This window comes from Platichthys flesus, chromosome 8, assembly GCF_949316205.1.
Source record: "Platichthys flesus chromosome 8, fPlaFle2.1, whole genome shotgun sequence".
NCBI lineage: Eukaryota > Metazoa > Chordata > Actinopteri > Pleuronectiformes > Pleuronectidae > Platichthys > Platichthys flesus.
In genome coordinates, this window is record NC_084952.1 from 3,988,429 (window position 1) to 4,013,015 (window position 24,587).

Below are 24,587 nucleotides of genomic sequence, written 5' to 3' on the forward strand. Positions count from 1 at the left end.
CTATTTGCTCGCATGATGGTTTTGATGGGTTGATTTTAGATGTACCTAGTCCTATTTGAATTTGTTTTGGGTTTCATGGTGTAGTTCATTATTATAACGTTACTGCTGTTCTTTGTTATTCGAGCAACCAAGTGAGGAACTGAAGATTCCTCTGGAGCATCTTGTAATAGATCATTTCTCTGTAGTAAACTCCACTCACAATAAAAACACATGTCAATCTAAAGCCTGTGCCGTGCATGTGAGGGCCAAGAGTCATGGTGGGGTCAGCTTAGCTTAGCATAAAGACTGGTAGCAGGGGGAAACTGCTAGCTTGTGGTTTGTCTAAAGTTCATAAATCTTTTAACCTGGGGAGGAGACTCATCAAACGGGGCAGACGATTGTTATGGCTGATAAAACATTTTCAAAATTCAAAACAGCAAAATAGGGCGGTGTAGTGTTGTGGTGGTTAACCGTCTCACACTAAGAAGGTTCGAATCCCTGCTTCCCCGGGGTCCTTCTGTGTTGAGTTTGTATATTCTCCTTGTTTTTGCTAAAAAACATTCTGGCTACTCGGGCTTTCTCCCACATTCCAAAGAGATTGGAGACTTTAAATTGAATATGTAAGTGTCACCTTAAGAGTGATTGGTTGTTTGTTTCTGTATACTGGCCGGGTCCAGGCTTTACAATCGCCCAGTGTCTGTTGGGATTGTCTCCAGATCCCCCCCCCCCCCCCCCCCCACAACCCTGAAAGAATGCACAGTGTAGATAATGGATGGAGAACTATAGAATCCATTAGTCAGTCAGAGACAGACAATCATAGTTGCGATCGAGCCAAAAACAAGTGTGGGCCCAAGGGTAAAGTCAATACCTGTTGTACTTCATTTGTTCGTTGGAAACACAAACACAAATCCAAGGATTTATTATGTAATGTAATGAGCAATGTTTGTGCGTCTGCCTGGCGACCTCACAGTGAAGACACAACTCGGAGACACGGCTGCACCCAGCTGCTGCTCACCGAGGAAACGCTTTAGCGCCAACAACAAAAGCTGTCGTTTTCTTTTTTCCAAACACTTAAGAACGAAAAAACTTTAAGCACAGACACATAATTAAGTTTATCGACCGTCTTACCTAACTCCAGGAAAAATTACATAAATATCCAACTAATGTGTTTTTTTCAAACAGTTCTTACGTAACATTGTGTTTGAGTTATAAAAAGAAACGACCCTGAGGAGATTAGTTGAGTGCTCAGGCTCTTTCCAAACGATGCCTGGTTTCACATTCACAGTTATAGTTCACTGGGATTTGCCCATTACAGCCAGAGCGACTCCACTGGAGCCATTTGGACAGAAATACACAGCAATAATCGGCCCATCTGTTCTATTTGTGTGATATTTCCAGCAACTCATATTTAACATCCTCGCATTGCAAAACAATCTATATCTCATTTTTTAAACGTTTTCAGTTAACATTTTTATTATCCAAAATGTTGGGGTATCACGTCTCTCAGCGCTCAGCCCTCCTCAGCAGTAACACTTCTAACTTCCCCTTCTCCATCTTCCCCTCTCCGCACTTTAAGCTTTAACCGCTGCCAACTCCAATCTGTGTCTGGCTTTGTTGTTCCCCTCTTCAATGCGCTGAATCTTTATTGTGCAGTGAGACCCACACACATTGAGATATGTTCTGCCTCTGCCATGTGTAGGAGACGCTATCTCCTGACGTTCTTCTATCTCCTGGCGAACAGGGGGTCTGTTTGATGATGTTCCCTCCATTGTGCACGCTGCCTCTCTCGTTTACAGGACTTTACTTCAGCCTGAACGCCTGCACACAAACAGAAAAGACCCCTTTCGATCAAATGACGCATTCGAGAACACTTAGATTATTGGCTCATGCTCAACTTGCTCTGATGATGTTTGAGAATATCTACTCAGTGCGCAGTGGAGTCGAACCGGTGACATCTCCATTTCGTTTTTGATCTTTGCTCCGTGGATCAATCTAAGGCAACAGTAGGAGGCTGTGACACCTGACTTTTCTAACAGCTCTGGATTCCTGAAGCATGACCTCCGCTGCTCTGTGTCTCGACTGAACTCCGAGTGGATTGTTAAATTGTTATTGTCATAACCCATTTTGTGGAGTAGCTACACCAGAACAAGGCTTTCGTGGCCACTTGTAAAGCTGAGCCCGGGTGAAGTATTGAGTCTCGCTCCGTGCTCTTTGGCAGATGGTCCGACCGTAATAGAGGCCGGGAAAACCTTGAGGGTGAGGGTCAACAGGCTCGAGGTGTCTGTGCTAATCCTGTAAGTGTCCCACTAGCACACGGATGGTGGCACATGTGGCTTGTAAAAATCTGTCTGAGTGGGTCGGGGGGGGTGTTTGTAGCGCCGGCCAAGGATAGAGAGGAGACGGAGCAGTCAGTCTTTGAGATAATAACGCTGGTGTTTGCTGTTTGCTGGAAACGTATGATGCTCGCGGGGGGAGAGCGGCAGGGTGGTCCGGCCATGCCTTGCATTTTAATGGCACCGAGGGTCGCAGTTCAGTGTTTGCTGCCTCTGTGGCCAAGTGTGAGGGAAGTGTTCCGGGCACAGTGCAGTCGATCAGATCCGTCTGATTGTGTAATGATTGTTAGCCGCGTGCCTCTGCCAGGTTTTTCCTCCTGCAGAGTTGTAGCGACAGCCTGTACTTCACGAAATTTAAACTGGTCAATAAATTAAAGAGCAATAAAAAACAAGTCAAGGTCCTTCCCGCCACAGGCTCGCATGTAGAGGCTCCTGCGATCATAAATGACTGTACTGTGGAGCATGGAGTCCCCGCAGCCAAACCTTTGTCACACAGAACTTATGGGTTCACTCCGGAGCGGCTGCACGAGAAGCCTCCTCCGTCCTCAGCTGTACAGGAAGACTGCTGGAGACATGTTGTGTTCTGCTGCGTAATCACGCTCCCAATTGTTAATAATTGTGGTTTATGGAATAATCTGAGGGTACAATTGGAGCTGATAGGACACAGTAGGCTTTTCATAATTCTCAGATGTCGTGCCAAGTGGGACAGAAATCCTGTGCATGACAAAAGATATATTAGAATCACTTAATTTTCTCACTGGGTGGTTGTTCGGCGCTGTGATGAATAATGCACACACTCACACACTGAGGACGAATTAGCTCAAATGTTCTTATAGTACAAACTGGCAGGCGGGGTCCGGTCACAGTGCGTTGACATGACTGCCCGGGTGGATCAAAGACATGTGATCTACAATGAGAAGGAACCTCTTTACAAGTGCTCGCAAGCTTTAAACTAAAGATAAAGTACTAATATATGACTTTTACTGGCTTTGAAATCTAATTTATACATATTCACACATGTCGCTGAGCAGTTTTAATAGACCTTCTTCTTCTTCTTCTTCTTCTTCTTCTTCTTCTTCTTCTTCTTCTTCTTCTTCTTCTTCTTCTTCTTTTTCTTCTTTTTCTTCTTGTTCTTCCTCTTCTTCTTCTTCATTGTGGCGGTCTAATCACTGACACTGCACCTCTTCTGGCGCATCCTTATGATGCTCTTAGATTTTCTAAAGGTCCTTTTGAAAGAGGGACTGAAGTGAAAGATTGAAGTTTAACCTGCATATCATTGACACTTGTCACATGGGGCTTTTCTCTGTTGGATGAAATGTTTATTCCTTCTGATGCTCTGGTTTATGGCTCGTTTGTGATGTCACACATGAAATAGAATAAAAAGCCAAATTTCTCCACTGGCAATGGGAGGACAGTGATTTAAAACTTGCATATAACTGCTAGTTTTGTAGTAAAAGACTTTTAATCAACATTAAGTCTCGCCACAAGGTCTATTCAGTAGCTATTCTGGGGCTTTCAATCATATCGGACAATCCTCGTGGATCAAGTTTGACCAGTTGTCTTAGCAAGGGACACAAGCCTAAATTTCAAGGAGCAATTTCAAGAAATTGTTCCAGATCAGCACGCTGATGTACCGTGTTGGCTGGGAGTTAAATGTGGTACATTACATATGAAGCAAAAGAGTGAAAACGTATCACCAAGGCAGGAAACTGTCGACCCGGCTCCAGTAGATTGATTAAGTCGCCCTGAGCCTCATTCGTAGAAGGTTCTGCTCAGATCAGTGATTCTTATCCTCTTTTAATGTGAGAGATTCCCCTCCACCACGACCACTTCCAGTGTTGGTGCTAAGCTCCGCTAACTAGATGTAGGGTTCACTACAGAAATACGAGCGTGGTATCGATCTTCTCGTCTTCCTCTCACCAAGGAAGCTAATTTAGTGCATTTTCAGTAATCTCAGGTCGGGTGGGATTTATCTCGCCCCCGTGCAAAACACACATTTCCTCTACATTTGCATAATGTTCGCGTCCGGAGTTACTGTCGGAATGGGCAACTGTGCAAATCTAAACCTGACACATCCTGTTTTCTATTTAGGAGAGTAATGTTTGAGTCCTGGCAGGATCATTGAACCAGTCTCAGCGCTCACTGAAAGCCCACAGTCCATAACATCTATCGTCCCGCTGTGAACAAAGCAGCCAGCTAACTTAGAAAAACCATCAGAAGCTCATTAATGCTCCAGTGATTGACCAGCTGAACTCCAGTTCCCCTCACGACTCCCTTAATGTTTACCTTGATCTACTCCCCCCCTTCCCCCCCGGGCTCCTCTCTGTGTTTGCCCCAGTCTCACACGGTGGACACCTTTCATGATTCCAACAGAAGTCCTGTCGTATTTCATATCTGCATAAGAGTGGAGCAGGAATGAAATAAGATGCTGGTGTTCTCAGGACTGAAATTGCTTCCGGGACTGTTGCTGAATTCTTGTGAAGCAGTGACTTTGTGGAGACGGAAGGATCATTGAAATTCCGCATTTGATTTTAAAAGTTTCTCTGCCTAGATTTGGACTTTCCTGCCTGGATTTATAGCAGATTAACTTTGAAAGTGATTTAGCTCCTTGGTTCTTGCAGTTGCTACCGCGGCAGATAAAATAGCTTTTTCTCATCCCCTTCTTCCGTCCTCACATGTTCCCAACATTCACTAAATATTCCAAACCTGTGAAATGTGATCTGTCTGTGTCACCCCAAACAGTGGCAGTATATCAAAACCTAATTAGAGGGGGGTCTGTGTGTAAAAAGAGACGAGTGACAGTCATATAGGCATGAATACAGAGTTACAGCTTTATATGGGCGTTATCGAATCACACACACATGCACACACAACACAACAAATGAATTCCAGAGTATACAAATGTAACTATGGGGCACCAGGGGTTCAGTGGGAAGAAACAGAGTCTTGCATTTGCAGACCTATCTCCACAGTGCTTTGTAAGCGCAGGAGCAATAGTCCGGCTGCACATATTATCATTTCCCTTTTTTGGGGGTATTTCTTTAAACCAATCACAGTTGTTTTGGGCGAAGGTAAAACCGAGGATGCAATAATGCTGCCGCCTGCAAAACACTGCTAGAGAATGTTTAGTAGGACGACCACTTTCGTTAACTTGCCATTATCGACATGTAAGGTTACCAGTTCAGTTGTTTCCTGTATCAAAAAGGATTTAATAAAAAGGGTAATATGAAGGAAGTGGAAGAGGAAGAGGAAGAGGAAGAGGAAGAGGAAGAGGAAGAGGAAGAGGAAGAGGAAGGAGAGGAACTCACCTGAAACAGGCGTCCACTGGGAAAGCACCAGCACAAGATCAAAGTTTAGTGTAATCACATTTTATGCATTTTAATAGATATCTGAATGAAACAGATAACAGCCTCATAAAAAGGATGTGAGGATGGAGGCGGGGGGGGGGGGTTATGAATTATGTCATCACAACAAGCAGCCAACAAATTCACACAAGTGCCTATCCCCTTCTTTATCTGTTATCTGGTGCTCCGCTGTTATCCGCTTGGCATTTGGATTCTAATGAGTCTGAGATATCGGTGGGGGGGGGGTCCTACAGAGGATTCAGAGAAGGGGGGGGGGGGCAGACGGGGCAGACGGTGGTTCTTTGAAGTCCAGCAAAAGTGAAGCTTCACAAATCCCTCAAGAAATCTGTGCTAATTATTGAGGGAGTAAGTGAACTCGGAGGCTTGTTATCATCGTGGCTGATTGATACGAGGGGGGGGGGGGGTTAGGATAATGTGACTATTCAATAAGAAAACTCAATCACTAAGTATTCAGGCGGTGGAGTAACAAAGAGTCTATCCCTCCAGCAGAAAACGAAAACCCAGTGTTTTGAAACTGCATAATCATATCAAGGTCCATCTAGCACTTCTTCCTCAGCCTCAACTGGTGTGCAGACACTTCCTGTCTACTGGTTTCCACTCCTTCTGTCTGTGACTATCAAGTTGGGTTTTGAATTCGTGTAAAATCTAGTTGCTCTTCCAGAGATTTTCCTCACTGCTTTAAATACCTTTATCAGTAAAGGGGAAACAACACGAGCATGAAAACAACTTGTTGCATCAATTCAATACAAATTCGTATTTTACTCGATCTGGATCAACACGATGCACAAACCTATGATTTAACAATGTGGATTTTAAGAGATGAAAATATGCATTTAGTGCATTTAGTCTTTGTTTTTGCTATTTCGTTTGTTGGTACTGGGCCAAATCAGAGTCACTGTGCTGAGAGACAGTTACCAGTTTCACGGTAAATCTAAGCAATTTAAGCTTATTGCAGCAAACATCAAGTCTCTGACGTGAGATCTTAGTAGTGAACACGTCTTGAGGTTCTAACTCACGCAGGCAGAGTTCACTGGGATTGGAAGTGATGGCTTCACCACACGGAGTCCCACCTGACAGCTGCCTACAACAAGCAGCTACATCGTGTAGCCACTGGAGCCACGGGGGGTTAATGCACCAAAATAGTTGCTAATGAGGAAGCAGCAAGTCCCTCACTCAGTCACACGGAGATGTTATTTACACAAAAACTTATGAGGGTGAATTATTCTAAGTCACAGCAGGAAACCCACTGGGAGGGAATGTGCTGAATTACAAAAACAATGTTTAAGAATTAACTCCGGAAATAAACAGCCAATGTGTACATTTAATTAATATACAAAATGAATGTAAACAATATGCATGATACTGTTAGGAAACGTATATATTATGTATATATAATACTAAACAGATCTAATCAACCAACCTAAATGGGAAATTAATTCCCAGTTACTGAATAGGCACTTCTCAGTGGCCGGCAGTGGACTGGGACTGAACAGTTTCCTGGTTGGACCAATTTGTAAAAAATTATATGAAGTACATTTCCTGGACGGTGAGATATGAAAGCAGAGACTTTCCAAACAGACAAGGTTTATTCTTTACATGGAAGAAAATTGTCTGATAGGAACATTCTGAATAAACATCACGATTAAAAATTGAATTGCAAAATAGTTGCTCTTCATTCCCACTGTGCAACCTTTCAATGACAGGTCACAGTTATGGCTGTGCATTCTGGGTAGGCTACGTTAGCCTCCAACCTACTGGTCAGTTGTTGCTACAGGCTCATTGCATAGAGTTGAGAGGTCCGTGACCACAGCACAAGTTTAGTTGTCAAAACACAAACATGGTAAAAACTCAACATTTCTTTTGGATTATATAAATTATAAAAAGAGTCAGTCTGTCTTTTCTAAATAATGAGGATCTCCTGACCTAAGAAAGAAAGAGGATTCATTTTGAGTTTTCTGCTAACACACTTCTACAAACCCAAACATCGTGGGAAAGGTCAATCAGCAGCGTAGCATGTGAATCTCCACCTGACCCAACACCGAGCGTGAGGCTGCAACAGAATCATCTCATCGCATCAGACAAAGAAGTGTTTCAAGGTCAATTTGTGAAGGAATCGTTCGTTGAGGCTTGAGACACTTTCAGAATAAATCAGATGTCAAAACTCATATTCAGGATATGTAGTTATCCTGGAATACGGTTACACAGCAGTGTGCTCTAATGGTAGAAGATGTCAGGGAGGAACTGACGAAGAACATTGATGTGTAAGACATGGTGGAAGTGATGGACGCTGAAGTTGTTGTATCTTCTGTATTCACCAGGAGGTTCCAGAGAATCGTATTCCGTGCTCAGTGAGGGTTAATGGTTCTAGATCCCTCTTTAGACTGGTAGAGCCTCCCAGACTTTCAAAGTAAAGCTTGGCTCGAGAAGAGGGTTGGGACTGTGAATGACTGTGGTGTCTTCACCTGGTGTAGAAGCACCTCATCGCCTAGATGTTCATATAAATAAAGATAATGTTATATTCATTTCAAATGACTCTTCACGTCTTTACCACGCTGCACAGGGTTGATATTAACATGTTCTATGAAGAGAGTAACCCTTACGTAAAATGTACACAAATTAGTGCATTAATTAGCTTAATGAATTAGTCAATTAGCATGACTTGTCATATTTAATATATTACAGTGATTATGAGGGAGCTTTAGGCATCTCGAGTGCCTCTTACTTGGACGTGATCCAGAATCTCTATGGGATGATTAAGGGCCGGCCAGGTTTGAGTCTCAGCATTTTAAGGTTTTCCGTTCAGATCCGGTTCCAACGTTTGGGCTGAATTTAGGCCCACAGAGAAATCCACCTTTTCTTAAAACCACTCCTGAGATGAGAAGAAAGAAATGCTCCTTTTCTCCACTACCCTAACTACTACTGCTCATTATCTCTGTGAATAGCACAGACCGGGATGCAGTTAATGAAGTGTTACACCTCTGTTGGCATTTCATCCATTTGAGCGTAGGACTGTTATTACAGAGAAACTGATGAGGTGGCTTCTAGCTGCCATATTAATGATGAGAGGAGCAAAGTGAGGATCAGATCATATCGTACACGGAGCGACAGAGTCCGGAGCAGGAGGAGGTTGGAGTGGATGAATGGATCCACTCAGCAGGAGACCCTGACCCAGTGGAGCTGTATTTGTTTCCTATCAAAAAACAATATGAATTGTGACTATTAACCATGACTGTTCCACCAGCTTCAATTGTTCATTATTTCAACCATGACAACAGCTGTCTATTTCAAGAGACAGTATATATATGTACATATATGTCTGTGTGTGTGTGTGTGTGTGTGTGTGTGTGTGTGAGCAATGACCCCTAGTTGTTAGTGGGTCAGCTGTATAAACCTAAGGTTACACTTCAGCTGCCCTCTGAAGAAACATAAGCTAATTATGAAGAATGGAGATGTATCTTCTAAACATGGAGATGACTGGAGAACTAGAGGCTGCACACGAGGCAGAATCCACTCTATAGCTGTCAGCACATCCAGCTGCCTGCACAGCTGGGTCTCTGCAGAGAAAGAGCTCTCATGACAAAAAGATGCTGAACATCCTCTCACCAAAACATCTGTCACCGAGTCATTTCAGATGAATGGCCGGTGATTACACCACAATGCTTTTGTCAGGACGTGGCTTCAAGCCACCTAATTCGAGGTACATGACAAGACTGTTCAAGTTGCCACAATGTGCTGAGAGAAGGGAGCACTGATGAGATGGGTCACGTCAGACTCTGACATCGATTCAAACTCTGAGTGAAAATAAGTCAAGAATTAAAGTTCATGCTCTTCAAGTCTTTGCACTGGGTCGGAGTCAACAACGTGTATCTGTGAAGATGCTCCGTCTTCCAGGTCTTAGTGTCTTCAGGAGTTCAGGAGGACCTGGGTTCATGGAAATGCTGCAGTAAAATGTTTTACTTATTTCGAAAGGACGTTAGAGAATAGTGACTCCGAGAATATCTCAATAATAACAGCTTTCACATTTAAGGTTCTATCACCCGGTTTATAGTTTTTTTCCTGAAAAAAAAAAAATCCACTGGCACACAGGCCGTGATGGATCTTTTTTATCTTTCCAGCTGCTGCAGCAGACTGGGATAAACACAGGGACTGGGCAGTTGTGACAAGCAGCAACAGTCACAACGTCAGAACAGATGAAACACCACAACCTACACACGTTCCAGTCTCGTCAACACAACTTCAGACAACGATGCAACAATGTTGGACGGGACATTTAATATACAAGTGATCCCGGGCAGTGCAGTATTACAATTCTACAACTGTGATTATGTAGCTGCCAAGTTGTTGCCAGGAAAAAAAACACAGAAGACAGTTGCCGTATTTATGCTTTACTGCACGGCAATAAAACCCCGGTTATAAAACACAAAACGAGAAAGCAACACAACAGTATCTCACTGCAAGAGGTGACCTATAGACAGATTTATATCAAAGTTCGTTCATGACCTTGGAAACGATTTGACGAAACTCTTCTGACTCAATGTCAACGTTTTTCTGGAGCTTTCATCCGCGTCTGGTCTTCCTCATTGGTAACGCTCACAGGAGCAAACCAAAACCACAGCAAAGTTAAAGGGAAACTGAACGTAACAGCAACAATACACCACCATCACCACAACATCTTCCACTGATCTGCTGATGAAAACCATGTTCAATGGATGAAAGCTCTGGCAAAAGCCGCTAAGTGGTTTTTCACACTGTTTAGTTTGAGCCACGAACCAGTTGTTCAGGGAAATATGTGAATTAAATGAAAGTTTAAATTAGTTTTTAATTGAAGTATATTCATATATACACTAAATTAACAGTGATGACAATAATGCAGTAACACAATATCGATTTCTTTTATATATATCAATAACAACAATGACTATTCTATGTGTACATGATAATAATCAAATTTCTGGGCTAAACCAATATATCAATTAAAGTCATGACAATAATATGATTGAACGCTAACATGAACCTTTCTTAAATATATCATTATATCAGCAATAATGACACTAATATGACTAAACTGTAGTCATACAAAGTCTGAAGTTTAACAATAAAGTCCAATTCAAACAGAGAATAATAAAAAAAGACCATTTAAAATATGTCTGTCTACATACAGAGTATATTAATATTTTTTTATATTATATTGTGTATTAATTTAATAACATAATGTTCCATACTGACTCCTCAGCATTAAATAAATGGAAATATCTGAATTTTAGAATATGAGTTATTCATACCGTTTTGGCAGCACCCCCGACTGGCTGGCAGTTACTCGGGAAATTTACAATCTCACATTTATCTTAAATTGCAGCATTAATGAATTACCAGCACAGGCCTGTTATCTGTGTTGTAATCAGCAGCTCTGATTTGCACAGTCTGGCAGAGGATCCAGCAGATCTGGCATCAGCGCCCTGAGTGAGCGGGGACATGTTTTATGTATTCATCCTTAAAAGGTGAAATAAAAAATCTGATCCAGTAAAAGCTTTACAGTCAATATACAGTTCAACTTTAATTTTTTGGTTTACTGCCTCAATATATAATGCACCTGCTCGGTTTACAGGGGAATGTTATGGGCTCTGTGTTTGGAGATGTGAAATTTGCGGAGCACTAAATAAAAGTTCAAAACATTCTCACTATCGCTTGTAGCTGAAATATCAGATTATGGATTTTTCTACTTCCCTTTCTAATGCTGTTGACCAGTTTGTAGTTTCACAGCAGGCATTGTGCGGTTTCATAACTTCGCCCCGGGGGGACTCTCACCAGTATTTCCTGAAGGGGTGGGGATGTGGGGGGGCTGTGGGGATGGAGGGATTGTTGCCCCTTGAAACACCTTTTCTCTCTGAGCCGGTTCCAACATTCAGCAGCCAGCTCCTCTCACCTCCAGGCTAGTGCTGCCCCCCCTTTTGATGAACCCACTTTGCCGTTTATTAACTGACTCGCTGACTGCAACTCTTGCAGAAAGAAATATAGCTCGGTCCGTTTGAGTTGTTAGAGGTTTTTTTTTTGCTCCTCCGGAAAAAGCACCAGAAAAAAACCTGTGGTGAATTGCAGGGTTTTTGTCCCGACCCCCCCGCAAACCCATGCAAAACACACTGAGCACGTCCTGTCCAAACCTGAGGGGATTCATTTCTGTGCACATTACAGACATGTGGACGAGAGAGGCAGCTGCTGAAGCCTTTATGCACCAAAATAATATCAAACCCCAAATTTAGAAGGAGTTTCTTATTCAAAAAAACGATTCATTCAGAAACAATTCAGGGACATGACATGAAAATCTATCTGAGACACTCATTTGAGCATGTCTGACATTCAGACTCATCCCACCGCGTCTTTGTTGTAAAGGACCTGCTCCATCTCAGAGATTTGCACGGCATTTCCAGCATTTGTAAGGAAAGAACAAGGACCGAGCGGAAGCACTACCCTTTGGGGGAAGTGTGTCGCCCGTGGTTTTTGGACGTGCTTTGAACTTGAAGGAGTCCTTTATCAGTGTACAGTGCTGCCGGGGATGTGCGAGTATGACAAGTGCCATGATAACTCTGCCAAATAAGACGCGCTGCAGCAGGGAGGCTCGGGCAGCAGACACGCAGCAGATGCTCCAGTGTTCTCCAGATATCTCAGGGACAAACTGTGGTACTCCAACCAAATTGATCCGTACACAGGGATACCGCTGAGCGTGCTGGAGGGGATCTGCCTGCGGGGGGGAAAGGGATGTGTCAGCTGAAGCATATGGCGAAAGAAGTGTGTTTGTGTGTGGGGGGGGGGACAGAGGTAAGCAGAGTACTTTATCTGCTGACTTCAAGTTCCCCTCCAATGACCTCGCAGGAAGTTTGAATGATTTCAAAGTAGCGTCTCTGGGAAATCATTGGTTTTAGAGAGCAAACTGGGAGCAACCACCGGATCAGGCTCTGGTTCTGATGTCTCAGCTGCACAGGTGAGCTCCAGTCTGACTGAAGATGGACATGGGAATGAAAGTTATTCTGAATGCATTGACCTTCCAATGGGGATTTTTCAGAACTTTTAAAAAACAGATCTCAAGCCACAAATTCCGCTAACTGGACCATTTAAATATCCCTGTCTTGTTTATGTTTACACGCCACTGAATGTTTTAAATCATTTCTTTAGAACACGATGTCTGGAGCATTGTTTAAAAACCTGCTTCCCACTTTCCAGACAGTTTTACCTAGAGGCTCCTGCTGGATGCGTGACTGGAAATAAAAAACTAAACCGAGATAATATACCGAGAGGAATATAAATGAGGCGGTTCTCTGTGATTCTGCCTTAGCGCTGTTATCCAAGGACATGATCCATTGTTTAAAAAAGTCCAGTTTATCAATTCAAACACTCTCCCTGTATGTGACTGTCGAGTTTTGGTTTAATACACTGTACTCAACATGCACCATTTAGTACATCATCAGATTCTATACCCCCGCACCTCTCAACGACTACTACAGTATACGATTAAATATGATACTTATACGTTTATACAAATCTTTTAGACACCTTAGATGTTTCAATTCTCAACCACCATATGTGTTTGTGGTGCTTATATTTAATCAACAGCGTACCAACAAACCCAGTCGTGAGGTCAGAGGTCAGAGTCATGAGGCAACAGGAGTCACAACCAGATGTCTGAACTTCACAGGGTCAGATCTCAGCTTCATGGAGTCAATCAGAGTCACATGAAGAAACTCAAACTGCTGAGACAGCAAAATGACAGGTTCCTCGAAGATGCTTCAAACTCAAACCTGCAAAGCACCTTTTAAATCGTGTTCCAGTGAATCCAGGAGAACGGCTGCTGGAGGTTTTCTAGCAGTCACTCCAGGCAGTGTTGTGAGTTATGAAATGTTTTATAACTAACAAAAATCTGTCTTTAAAGCTATTCCGTCAATTATTGTTGCAGACCTTTGACCTAATGTTGAATATGAGGACTTGAAATAGATGTTTATCTTTTTATAGTTCATCCAGAGAGTTCAGTTCTCCTTCTGCTCATCCAGGTCATGTCTGTAGGTGTTTGTAGGAATTGGCACAAGTGTGATACAGATGCAATTCTGGCTTCATCAGCTTTTAACATTCATCCGTATGTGAGTGAATTTGGTTTCAATGTTTAAAAGGCTCATATGGAAACGGCTGAATCCTGCAGAATCCTTGTTAAAAACCATAATATGCCATGAAACACATTGAGTCATCATCCTGTTAGTCAGTAACTGTGGTAGAATTGTTGAGTAAGACACGCAGGCTTCAGTAAGCTGCTTGGTTTTGTAGCATTTCCCACTGAGCTGTGCTGCTGCCTGATGTAAATCTCAATGACCGGCTGACTTTGAAGCTCAGCGACGGCAGAAAAACCTCAAGCAAACTCAGCAAAGTAGATAAATAACAGCAAGCAAATGAAATAAGTGGTTATTTTCCCTCTCTGGACTCAGAGCTCTGCATTTCACACTCAAGATGAAAATATAAAAAATAGCTGCCTGAGTATGGAAAAGTAGCTGCCATAGGAAAATTATATATGAAGCTTTAAACGTGTTTCCAACACCTGACAGGTGTCAAACACAGTCTGCACCTAAAGAATAATGTTGGTAGATTGAAAATCGTCGACGGTGCAGAATATGTTTTTTTATAAATCAGCCTCTCTGTGTGATTTCTCTCTCTTGTATCTGTCATCAATTCATGTTCGTGTTTGCAGAAGAACAAAACAAGACAAACTAATGTAGCAGGAGTGCGACCTTGTGTGTGTTCCACAAACAAATACACTTGAAAGATGTGACAGGAGACAAACAAAATGAATATATTAGCGACGTAGCCAACGTTTTTCAATGAAAAGCTTCTGAAGTGTGCAGGTCTAGTAGTTTAATTGTCAGCGTGATGGAGTGTCATGCTTTGCAGAGCGGCGCTGTGACCTTGAGGAAGTCTTGAGCCTCACTTTGAGAGCGTTCCACTGGTTGTTTGGCAGAAATCGCTTGACTGAGCCTGCATGTTTTTCTTTTTTTCCTCCAGCTTCGCCCTGCTCTCCTTCATAGATGTTTACCCCTCATACACTTGGGAGCTGTACTGTGCAGCCACTTTAAGTGGTTCCAGCTGAGCAACTCATTGGGAACTTAAGAGCTGCAAAGTGTAGAACACCGAAGCCTGTGTGTTGCCACCTTTAAAGTGCATTGGTATAGATAAGAAGAAATGGTGGACATGTATATATTTCTTTACTCTGCAGCAGTTTGCCTTCAGCCCACAAATACTGAAACTCACGTCTTTGCAGATTTAATTATTAATCCAACCTTAACAATCAGCTGGCTGAGATACCATACATGAACTTTAGAGTTGAAATCTGAATATCTTCCCCTGAATGTGATGCTTTGACTTATCTCTCATGTTTCTACCTTCACACGCAAAAGAGTTGTTGCGCCTTTTGTCGATGAGCATTGTCAACATTGACTCTAGTGAAGTGTAATCGACATCACTACATTTTTTTATTTCAGAGCATTGTAAAATATTGGCTGTGGCAGTTGCTTAAAATATTTTTGAACGCTGCTGGAAGGTTCAATGCAGCAAAGGATCAAATGTCCTAAACCTCGGCCTGGTGCTGCTCTGCTTGTTGAAACTGAACAACAGAAGCAGTAGTTAGATGGACTGAATATTCTATATTTGGCTTTAACTGACTTTTTTTTATCAACAATGATGAAAAAATGTGAAGGTCAACTGTCATTTTGTCAGATTAGAGCACTGAAGGCCATCTACTGTAATTTCAAGTAATTCACACGTAACAGCTGCACCCCCCTGTGACTGGTACAGTTGCGGGGGGGGGGGGGGGGGGGTGCACCCCTGCTGTGGGATTTGCTCCCAGTTGAAATGATTGCTTGCAGGATATAGAAAATCCCACGTTCACAGAGTCTTGCTGAATTCTGATTGTTTCCCTGAGTGAAATGTTCCACCAATTGACAACTTGAAAGCTGAAAGCTGTGCTGGTAATTTCCAGTTTACAGTGAGGCAACCTTCAGATGAAAAAACTAAACTAAAAAGGCCATCAAAAGAAGAGAAAGTAAATCTAATGACACCGGGCCTTTTGCAGAAATGTCTTTTTACGTTAGATCAGGTTAAAAAACGAGGACGCAGTTTCAGTTCATGTGCAGGAGGAATCCGGGCTGGGTTCCTGCAGGTCAATTGAATTTTGTTTAATACCTTCAAATTGTAAACTCGTATTTCAGTTTAATCGTCTAATGCTGTCGGATTTCATCTTTCATATTTTCCCTTTGAGGCACAATGACCACATTGTTTTATTGCTCTCCACCGTCACAGAGGAGAAAGGAAACTGACTGTGTGGTGCATCGCTCTGTTCTCCATCTTTTCCTTTTCCTCTATTCTCTTTCATGTACATAATCTATAGCTGCATGATAAATAATTGAGAATTAAATACTATTAAACGGGCCATGTCTCATTATGATCTAATTTAAAATAAAACGACAGCTAAGGATAGATTATGGTGGATTTTTTTTTTTTACACTCGCTGTCCATCAAGTTGACGGACAGCGGGAAAATGTAACACAACCTCGGCTCAGAACTTCCCGGAGGACCAACAGCCACTCAGCGTTCCTCATTCCTCAAGAGTTTGTTTAATTACATTGGAGACAAGCTGACTGTAATTAGAAAACTGTAAATTGAAGAGTTATCAGCTATGAATCAGAATTAGTCCGAGCTGACTCACAGCGTTAGAGTCACACGGGAGAGGAGTATTCCCGGAGGACGTTTTTCGAGGGGAAATTCGTGCACAATATCAGGAAAATGAATAACATGCTTTAATTATGTATTCCCCTTTCCCAGAGTTATGACTCGCCAAACGTACATGGCAGCCAAATGAATTACAAATGTGTGTATTTATATAAACGTTTCCAAAGCCCATGTGTGGTGCAGTCAGCTGGTGCACGTGCACATTATCTCTAGCCTGTGCTGTATTGTATGGACATGTTGTTATGCTTGTCCCGTGCACTGAATGAGATGGAGGGAGGAAGGGGAAGGCGATGGCGGCGGCGGTGTCTTGTCAAGACATGATGCATTGTGTACATAGTGGGAAATTGTGAGTCTTCATTTGAAAGTCAATGCCAAATCTCAGACGTGCTCCGGGGAACTAAAAACCACAGGCTGGAGTTATGATGGCTCTCCCCGGGGGGGGTCCAAGGGAAAACCTCTGGACTGTTTCCGCCTCCTGTGCTTTCAACGCGAATAAATAAGACTCAAGATTTACAGTATTTACTCATGAAAACAGTCTGATTGTCACTGAAGGACGTTTGTAAGGACAAAAGTGGAAGTTCGGCGTGTGCACAAAAATTCATTTTACTGTTAATCAACACATCAGGTCCTTTACAGATGAGACACGCTCTTCTCATCTCAAAGCTTCTCTTGCATCAGTAACAATCGGGGAATAGGTTTTAAATGGAAAAGGAAATCTTGCTTCTAGCCTTAAGTCAGATTACAAACTCTGATCCCGGATAATAACTTGCATAACAAATTCAGTTTGGAGGCAATTTTAGATGGAAAGAAGCAAAATAAGGAAAATCAACATAAGAGCAAGAGAATTATTCATATTTATCAGTTTATGGTTTTTAATTTTCAGATTTTTTTGGATTATTGGTTTAAGTGCTGCAACTAATGATGATTTTAATTATCAAATAGTCTAACGAGTATTGAATCAATCATTTGAGCAACATAAATGGGAAACTTCCTGTCACATGTTGCAATGGTTTGTCTTGAAATTATTTTTTTCATGCAACCCAAGCTCCAAGTCATGAACACAATCAGACTCTGATCAGAGGAAGCAAAACCTCCTAATTAAAAAGCTGGAGGAAGTGGTTCTATACGAATGGCTTTAAAAATTACAGCAAAATCTTCTATTGATCGAATCATTGCTTCTCTAACATAAAAGTGGTTTTACTGAACCCACGTCCACCCTCCCTGCTTCATGGAAGTTTAGTTTCTGATTAATCTCAAGTTTTTCACTGCTGATAGTTGTTTCTATTCTACACTCATTGATATAAATGTGATGCATGAAATAAAAGAAAGATGATCCCTCAGTGTAACGTTCAGCAGCAGCACAAACTGAGCGTTCGCTGTTGGTTTTATTATTCATAAAAGTAGACTTTGCTTTTGTTTGAACCTCCCTGCATCTCTCAACATCTCTGTAGTTTGTCATTGTGCCAAAGCTTCATTAACAGCAGTGAACACGATGAAAGCCAAGGGACTGAATGACAGAACAATAAACACAACCACAGACACACACACTCAGAGAAACACACCGTGGTTCGAAGGGGAAACTATTTAAATGGCTCTGTTCAGACCCCAGCAAAGGCAGCTTGTAGGGAAAATAGGAGCAGCCCAGTTTGAAATGAAGAAACTCCCAGTAAGATACCTCATGATTGAGTCGTCAGTCAGAGCAGAGCTGGAAAGTTATTGCTCTTGTATGAATGATAATGAGTTGAATGTCTGCGAGGAACTGTGTGTGTGTGTGTGTGTGTGTGTGTGTGTGTGTGTGTGTGTGTGTGTGTGTATGACAAAGTTAAACTCCTTCAAACCTGTGCATACGTCTCTGACACAGCATCCTGCAGAAGTTAGTCCATTAATAACCCATTTAACACGGGGATGCTGCACAGAAGTTGATTGATTGTGAGCAGATATGTTAATCCAGCCCGAGTGGCTGAAAGGACTGTGTTAGAAGAGAAGTGGAGCAGCAGCAGCAGCAGCAGCAGCAGCAGACTGCCGGCAGGGTTCCTACCTGCGACTGGAGAGAGTCAAGAAAAGTATTCGATGATATGATGAAGACATTTAAGAGGCGTTTAAGAGGTGGGATTTTTGTCAGGTTGCACAAAATGATGGTGTTGTGACTGCAGGGGCTCGTGTGAAGCTGTTGATCATTATTAACTTTTAAACAATTACTTTTGACAGGCTTTGGGAAATCTTTTGAATTTCTAGACTCACACGACGGAACAAAACCACACACTGCCCACTTGAACTGGATTATGAAACAACTCCCCCCCCCCTTTCCAGGCTCAAAGCTTTGTTCTGAAGGAAAATAGGCTCAATGCAGCAGCATTATTGTAATATGTTTGCATTTGACTTGTACATGAGTGTCTTTGTAGATGTGTCATCTCTAATCGTTGGATTTTTTTACTTTAATGTTTGGACATTATTGGCCGGGTGGTTTGTGCAGGAGCCAGTAAACTGTCAAAGTTGTCCCAAAATTATGCAGACAATTAAATACACACAATTTATATTTGTATCACTTACTGTGCACAGACCAAGTTCTTCTTATCTGAAAGAAAGAAAACATAGTTTTTGAAGATGTTAAAAGCTAGAGTTTCACAGTGAGCAGTAGGTGTTGGGCGGCTCAGCAAGGCAATAATAAAAAACCTCCCATAAAGTCACGGAAATAAAGGTTTCATTGCTCCCTCTTTGTCCGGCACATCACAGTGACATGCCCACACGCCGGCACGACCTCCTGACCTCTGGTGAATAGCAAGTGGGCCCACAGAGCTGCCACGGCAGGGCCAGTGTTGTCTGACTCAGTGTCACTCCAGAAGAACCAGGAGGCAGGGTCACCGTCCTGCCGTCAGTCATCTCCCTCCGCCGGAGGACGATGACAAGGCCCCGGTGGCCTGAAGCGGCTCGGGAAGTACAGCTCAGCGTTCGCCGGTGAAATCAACAAGTCAAGTCGAGTCAAATGTATTTATGAAGCGGCTCTCTCTGGCCAAAGGGGAGTTTTTGTTATGTGGTTGCACAAAAGAACCGCGGGCATCAAAGCAGATGCAGCTGTGGGTTAAAAATAAAAAGTGGACAAACACGAAGCAGAATTTTGACAAAATGCTTGTGTGCATGTTTTTGGTTCATGTCACGCAGAGGTCAAACTCGTTTTTACACGGCGTAATGAATAATTGAAAATGCAGTTGTGTTGGAGGTGGGAAGTGAATCTTCTCACTCCCTTAAACAAACGTGTCGGGGGCCACATCTCTGTGAGAGACTGTTTCCGACGTTATCTCCTGTGCTACATCACGGCTGCTCGACTTAGCCACTCGGCCCTAATTGCCTTAATATATTGGCTCTTTGTCTTCTTTATTTTGATTTGCTCATGTCTTCTCCCCCCCCCCTGTAATAGATTCAGAAGCAGATCTAATCTGGACTGGTGTTTGGCACATATTGATGGCTCTAGTCTAAACCAGTGACAGTTTGTGGTTCCCATTGTCGACACTAATTACTGTGGACGTGATGTATTGTTCTTGAACCTCCAGAGTCTCGGTGAAGAGTGTTCACTGTTCTTTGTTTGTTGTTGTTTTTCTAAAAGGAGGAGACCAATGAAGACGGCCAGATGGTGGTCGGCGGCAATCTTACTGTTGGGTCTCGCTGGGCTCGGCGCCGACGGGAGACCCAACAAGGAGGGATTCGGATCGCCGCCTTATCGACCGGTCGTCAGGTTCCGCCACAAGGTATTGACCCGCCTTCTTTTTTCATTTGACGTCTGTAACAAGAGAACTTACGTGCTTTTATTCTGCCAAGTATAAAACTAATTACAGTGGCACTTTCTTCCCACTTCAGATGACTCTCCCGTGGTTGTTGTTTTTTCTGCCCACTGAAAAAACACTTGATGAATCATTATCCCTCCCTCTGTGCCAGGGGACTGTCTTTTCAAAGACAGCATCAGATTATTTGCGAGCCACAGCTGAGCGAAGATGAAAATGAGCTCTGAATTTTTACATGGCACAAAAAGCTGAACGTTTAAAGTAAATGATGTCACTGGAATCTTACTGCTCGAGGGCAGAGCCTGCGAGCAGAATCTTTTTATTCATCTCCCTCAACAGCGACTCAAAGAAATGTTTTGCCCTCTAAACCAGAAGCGTCCTCTTGTTTTTGTTTTGTCTGATTTGGCTCCAAAACTCCAGAGTAACCGAGTTGGATCAATTAAAGCCAGACTGTGAAAGAAAGACCGGACTGTTATGGCAGACGGGGACTCGAGTAAAGCAGTCTTTTGTCAAGAGGCATCAGTCGGCTTATGGCCGTCCACTACATATTTCCCATGTGCCTCTTTTGCAAGTTTGTTCCCTTGCAAACGCATATCCTCGCTATCCAATCAAAGATTACAAATTAGGAATGAAATATATAGAAATGGTTTTCCTGTTTGCTTCAAATCTGTCCGTCATATTCACACAAACACAATTTTGGGTCTAAGTTACGTCTGCGTGGAAGTAAAATGCCCTGATAGTGGTTGTAAAGGGCTGGTGATTAGAAAGAGGAGAGGGACACAGTGGAAACAGATGGTAGGAAAGTCATTAGACGCTCTCAGAGTTGTGTGAGAAGCTGGGAGCGATGCAAAGCTGTTCAATCCACACAACGGTCAAACACACGCTGACCTTTTCCAACCGTTTGCTGAGGGACATGCTCAACACAACACGAGGACGGACAGATAGCAACTGGGCGAGAGCTCTGCTTCTTTTCCAGACAACACTATATCCAGGAAATTGTGTGTGTCAGGGAAGGAAAGCGATTTAAACTCCAATACCCAAAATTCCTATAATATGATTTTTGTAAACTGCAGAGATTGCACTTCTTCCAGGCCGGGACGCTCTACACCAAAGGGAAGAGAGAGGCAAATAATCCAATGTCTACCTCTGCTTAGACGGTGCTGGATTTCATTATTTAAGCACAGTGTTAGAGATGGCTGTGATGTAAGCTTATCTATGTGCAGGGTGGAGCTGAACCAGGTAGCTTCCTTTTACCCCGAGAGGAACATATGCTCCTGGATTTTTCACTTTTCATCTTGTGCGTTATATAGTTCTTATTTTGTAGTTTCGTAAAGATGTGACTCATAAAATTGTGTCTTGATTTGCTTAAATTAACCTTTAGAACCCAGAGGATTCAGACTCATACTTTGCCGTGCCTGCTGGGCCGTTAGCCAAAGCTCAGGGTGAGAGAAGAGGGGGGGGGGGGGGATAAGGCGACTAAGAGCCAGTATCACTGTAAGCCAGAGGTTAAGACTGACCTTTGTGATGCAACTTCGTAAAAACCCTTTACGACACTGACACTTGTCATTGAAGCCCTGCGTTCCAAGGTGGAAAAACCTTGGCCGAGACTTTAACGGCTTATTTGACTCATGATCTGTCTTTGAGTCGTAAAAAGAAAAAACCTCCACATAGGCACGTTTATAAGGTTAAACAGTTAACTTCTTCTGATAGACAGGATTTAATCTTTTCTATGATACAGTTTCTCTTGTTCAAACACACTCGTTTTGACACCCTCGCTCTTTATTGCGCTGGTCTGGAACCAGTGTGACTTTAATAATTAAAGTAATGTACAGTCCTCGTGCCGTGCAGAATTTGACGAGAGGCGACAAAAATGATGTATGTGCCTTTTCCGGTCCGATGAAATTAATGTGCCGGGCTCTGTGATTACATCGCAGAGGAATGTCATTACGGCATCTGCATACCATTACAATTCGTCTTGCGGGGGGGACAGAGGTAAACTCGGCCCATCCATCCGCCTGTCAAACCAGCCAGGGGAGATTTACAGCCCTCTGGTGAAAGATGGCCAGATTGGGAGATCTTTTTTTCCAAAAATATGTCATCGGCCCTTTTTTCTTGTTGTTCTGCACCGGTGGATTGATGCTAGAGAGGAGCGGGTCGTCCACTTGTCCATACAGCTGGGTCAGCAAGCGTTAAGAACAAATGTTTCTGAAATGAGATGTTTCAGAAACACAATGTCAAGATTTAGAACAGAAGAGACAGTGAAGTGGATTTTAAGTTTTCTGACCTTTTTTGAAAGGATCAGAGGAGTTTGACAAATATTAATTCAATAATTTAACATATTTTTAAGTGAAAACTGAGCAGCACGTCCCTGGTTCGGCTCCACACACCTTCACAAAGGTCCAAGTTGCATTAAATTGCACACCTTCATAGATATCAGTTGCCCTATGTTTTAATCAAGATCAATGGATGAAATTCATGAATGATGCCACTTAATGGATTCTTTCTCGGCCCGTGTCCCTTCCTTCCACCAAGTTTTGTAGAAATCAAGTAAGTCGGCTAGTTTTTGCATTACCCTGCTGACAAACCAACAAACTATAACTGCACTACGTAGAAGACACAACTCTGTCTAGACCCAACAGTCCTTTGAAATCCACTAGATCTGGATTTGGAGTGAAAACATTACCTCAGCGGAGAAGATAACAATAATCAAATCGCTCAAATTAAAGAAAAATTGAATTTCAAGCACAGCAATCAAAATGAGAGAAAGATGATTCACTTGTGAAGTTACAAAAGGGAAGTTACACACAACATGTGTCAAAAATTCATCGAAAACACTGAGGTTGCTGCTGATCTGATCTCGACAGACATTCACTTCTCACTCATCCAGTTTCCTGTCCCTCCCTCACTTTCTCCATAGATAGATGCAAAAATGACAAAATATACATTAAACAACATAATTGCCTTCATTTCCTCCTCCTGACACTCACAGCATGGTGCTCCGCTTTATGCAGTAATGTGCCAGAGACGGCGTTAAAGCTGTATGCCTCTTCCCGAGCTCTGAAGGCGAGTGTTTGACAAGGGTAACAGGATAGGATACGACCTTATAAGCTTCCCTCACAAAGACTTCAATCAACAGGAGGCACTCGGCCATAAACAGCTGGTCACATGGTCCTACCCATAATTCCCATGGTATTATTTCAGAAAGTCGCTGTGAAATCCTCCCCATCAGGTGAAGTATAGGACACAGAATCCCGTCCATCAGAATATTCAGCCCTAATTAGAAATGGTTATAATGGGACGGTTGGTGTTTTCAAGCTTGTGCGACACAGAGAGCTCGTTTTCAAACCTCCTCTTTCACTCGGGCTCTCTCCCGCTGAGCTCCGCTGTCAAAGTGACCGAGAGGCTTGATGTGTGCTTTGTGAAAGTGTGGTGGAAAAGTCGCCAGGCCCCGCTCGACGCCAGGGACAAAAAGCAATTTCTGAGAGTTTGTCGCTCTGACATCAAGCTGTTATGACACAACAAACAAAATGGAGGCAAGGACGACTGTGTGCAAAGCCCCATCCATCCAGGGCTGGCTTGGCCACATGACAAATCTAGATTAACAGGGGATAAACCGAGAGAGGGAGAGTGGGGGAGAAACAGAGACTGAGGGGGGAGGGAGGGCGGGCGGGTAAATGAGATTGAGATAAAGAGAGAAGGGACGGCAGAAATAACAAGAACAAATCACACAATTCATAAGACACAGTTTTATGTAGCGGAGCTGCTCGGAAAGCTGCAATGTTTGTTTTAAATGTGGCTTCTGCGGGGATTATTCCCACCCTCCTCCCCCTCCTCCTCCTCCTCCTCCTCTTCCTCAGATGGTCAGCTTTAGCCCCAACCCTTGTCACTCATCTTGATGAGCTGTCTACTTTCAAATGGCAGCGAGCCCACAGCGGCGGTAACCAGCTCCTGTGAAGTCTCCACGGGGGCTGAAGAAGCAGACCCTGCATGGCGCCAATCTGCTGGAGCAACATGTCAATGCAGATGCTAATGTCCAATTTTATTTTTGTATCTTTGCTGTTCTATGGGTCGCTAGTGTGTTTTATTGATATGTAGACTTATTTGCAATATTCAGCCCACCACACAGGCCACAGTCAGTACACAAGGAAAAAGTCATAGATATAAAACTGTAATTCAATTATTATGTTCATTACTTAGCTCTCCTTAAATTGGAGACTACAACCCTGAATCTTTAACTTTGAAGTCAGGACGTCTCAATGTTAACAGCGTGTAGACATCAGCTATGAAACAACACGTTCACACCCATTAACCATTAAATTAGATCTACCAGATTATACTTCATGTTGGTTTTGATTGGTCAGTTTTGCTTAGGATCC

The 24,587-nt window shown here is 42.8% G+C and overlaps 1 protein-coding gene across 2 annotated transcripts in view; it reads left to right on the forward strand.

Moving 5' to 3' along the window:
• fstl5 (follistatin-like 5) overlaps positions 1-24,587 on the forward strand; it is a 148,790-nt gene that overhangs the window by 3,310 nt on the left and 120,893 nt on the right. For both annotated transcript variants that reach the window (XM_062393101.1, XM_062393102.1), the window contains exon 2: positions 20,037-20,178. In XM_062393101.1, the coding sequence (XP_062249085.1) occupies positions 20,037-20,178 (142 nt within the window). The remainder of the gene's footprint in view (positions 1-20,036; positions 20,179-24,587) is intronic.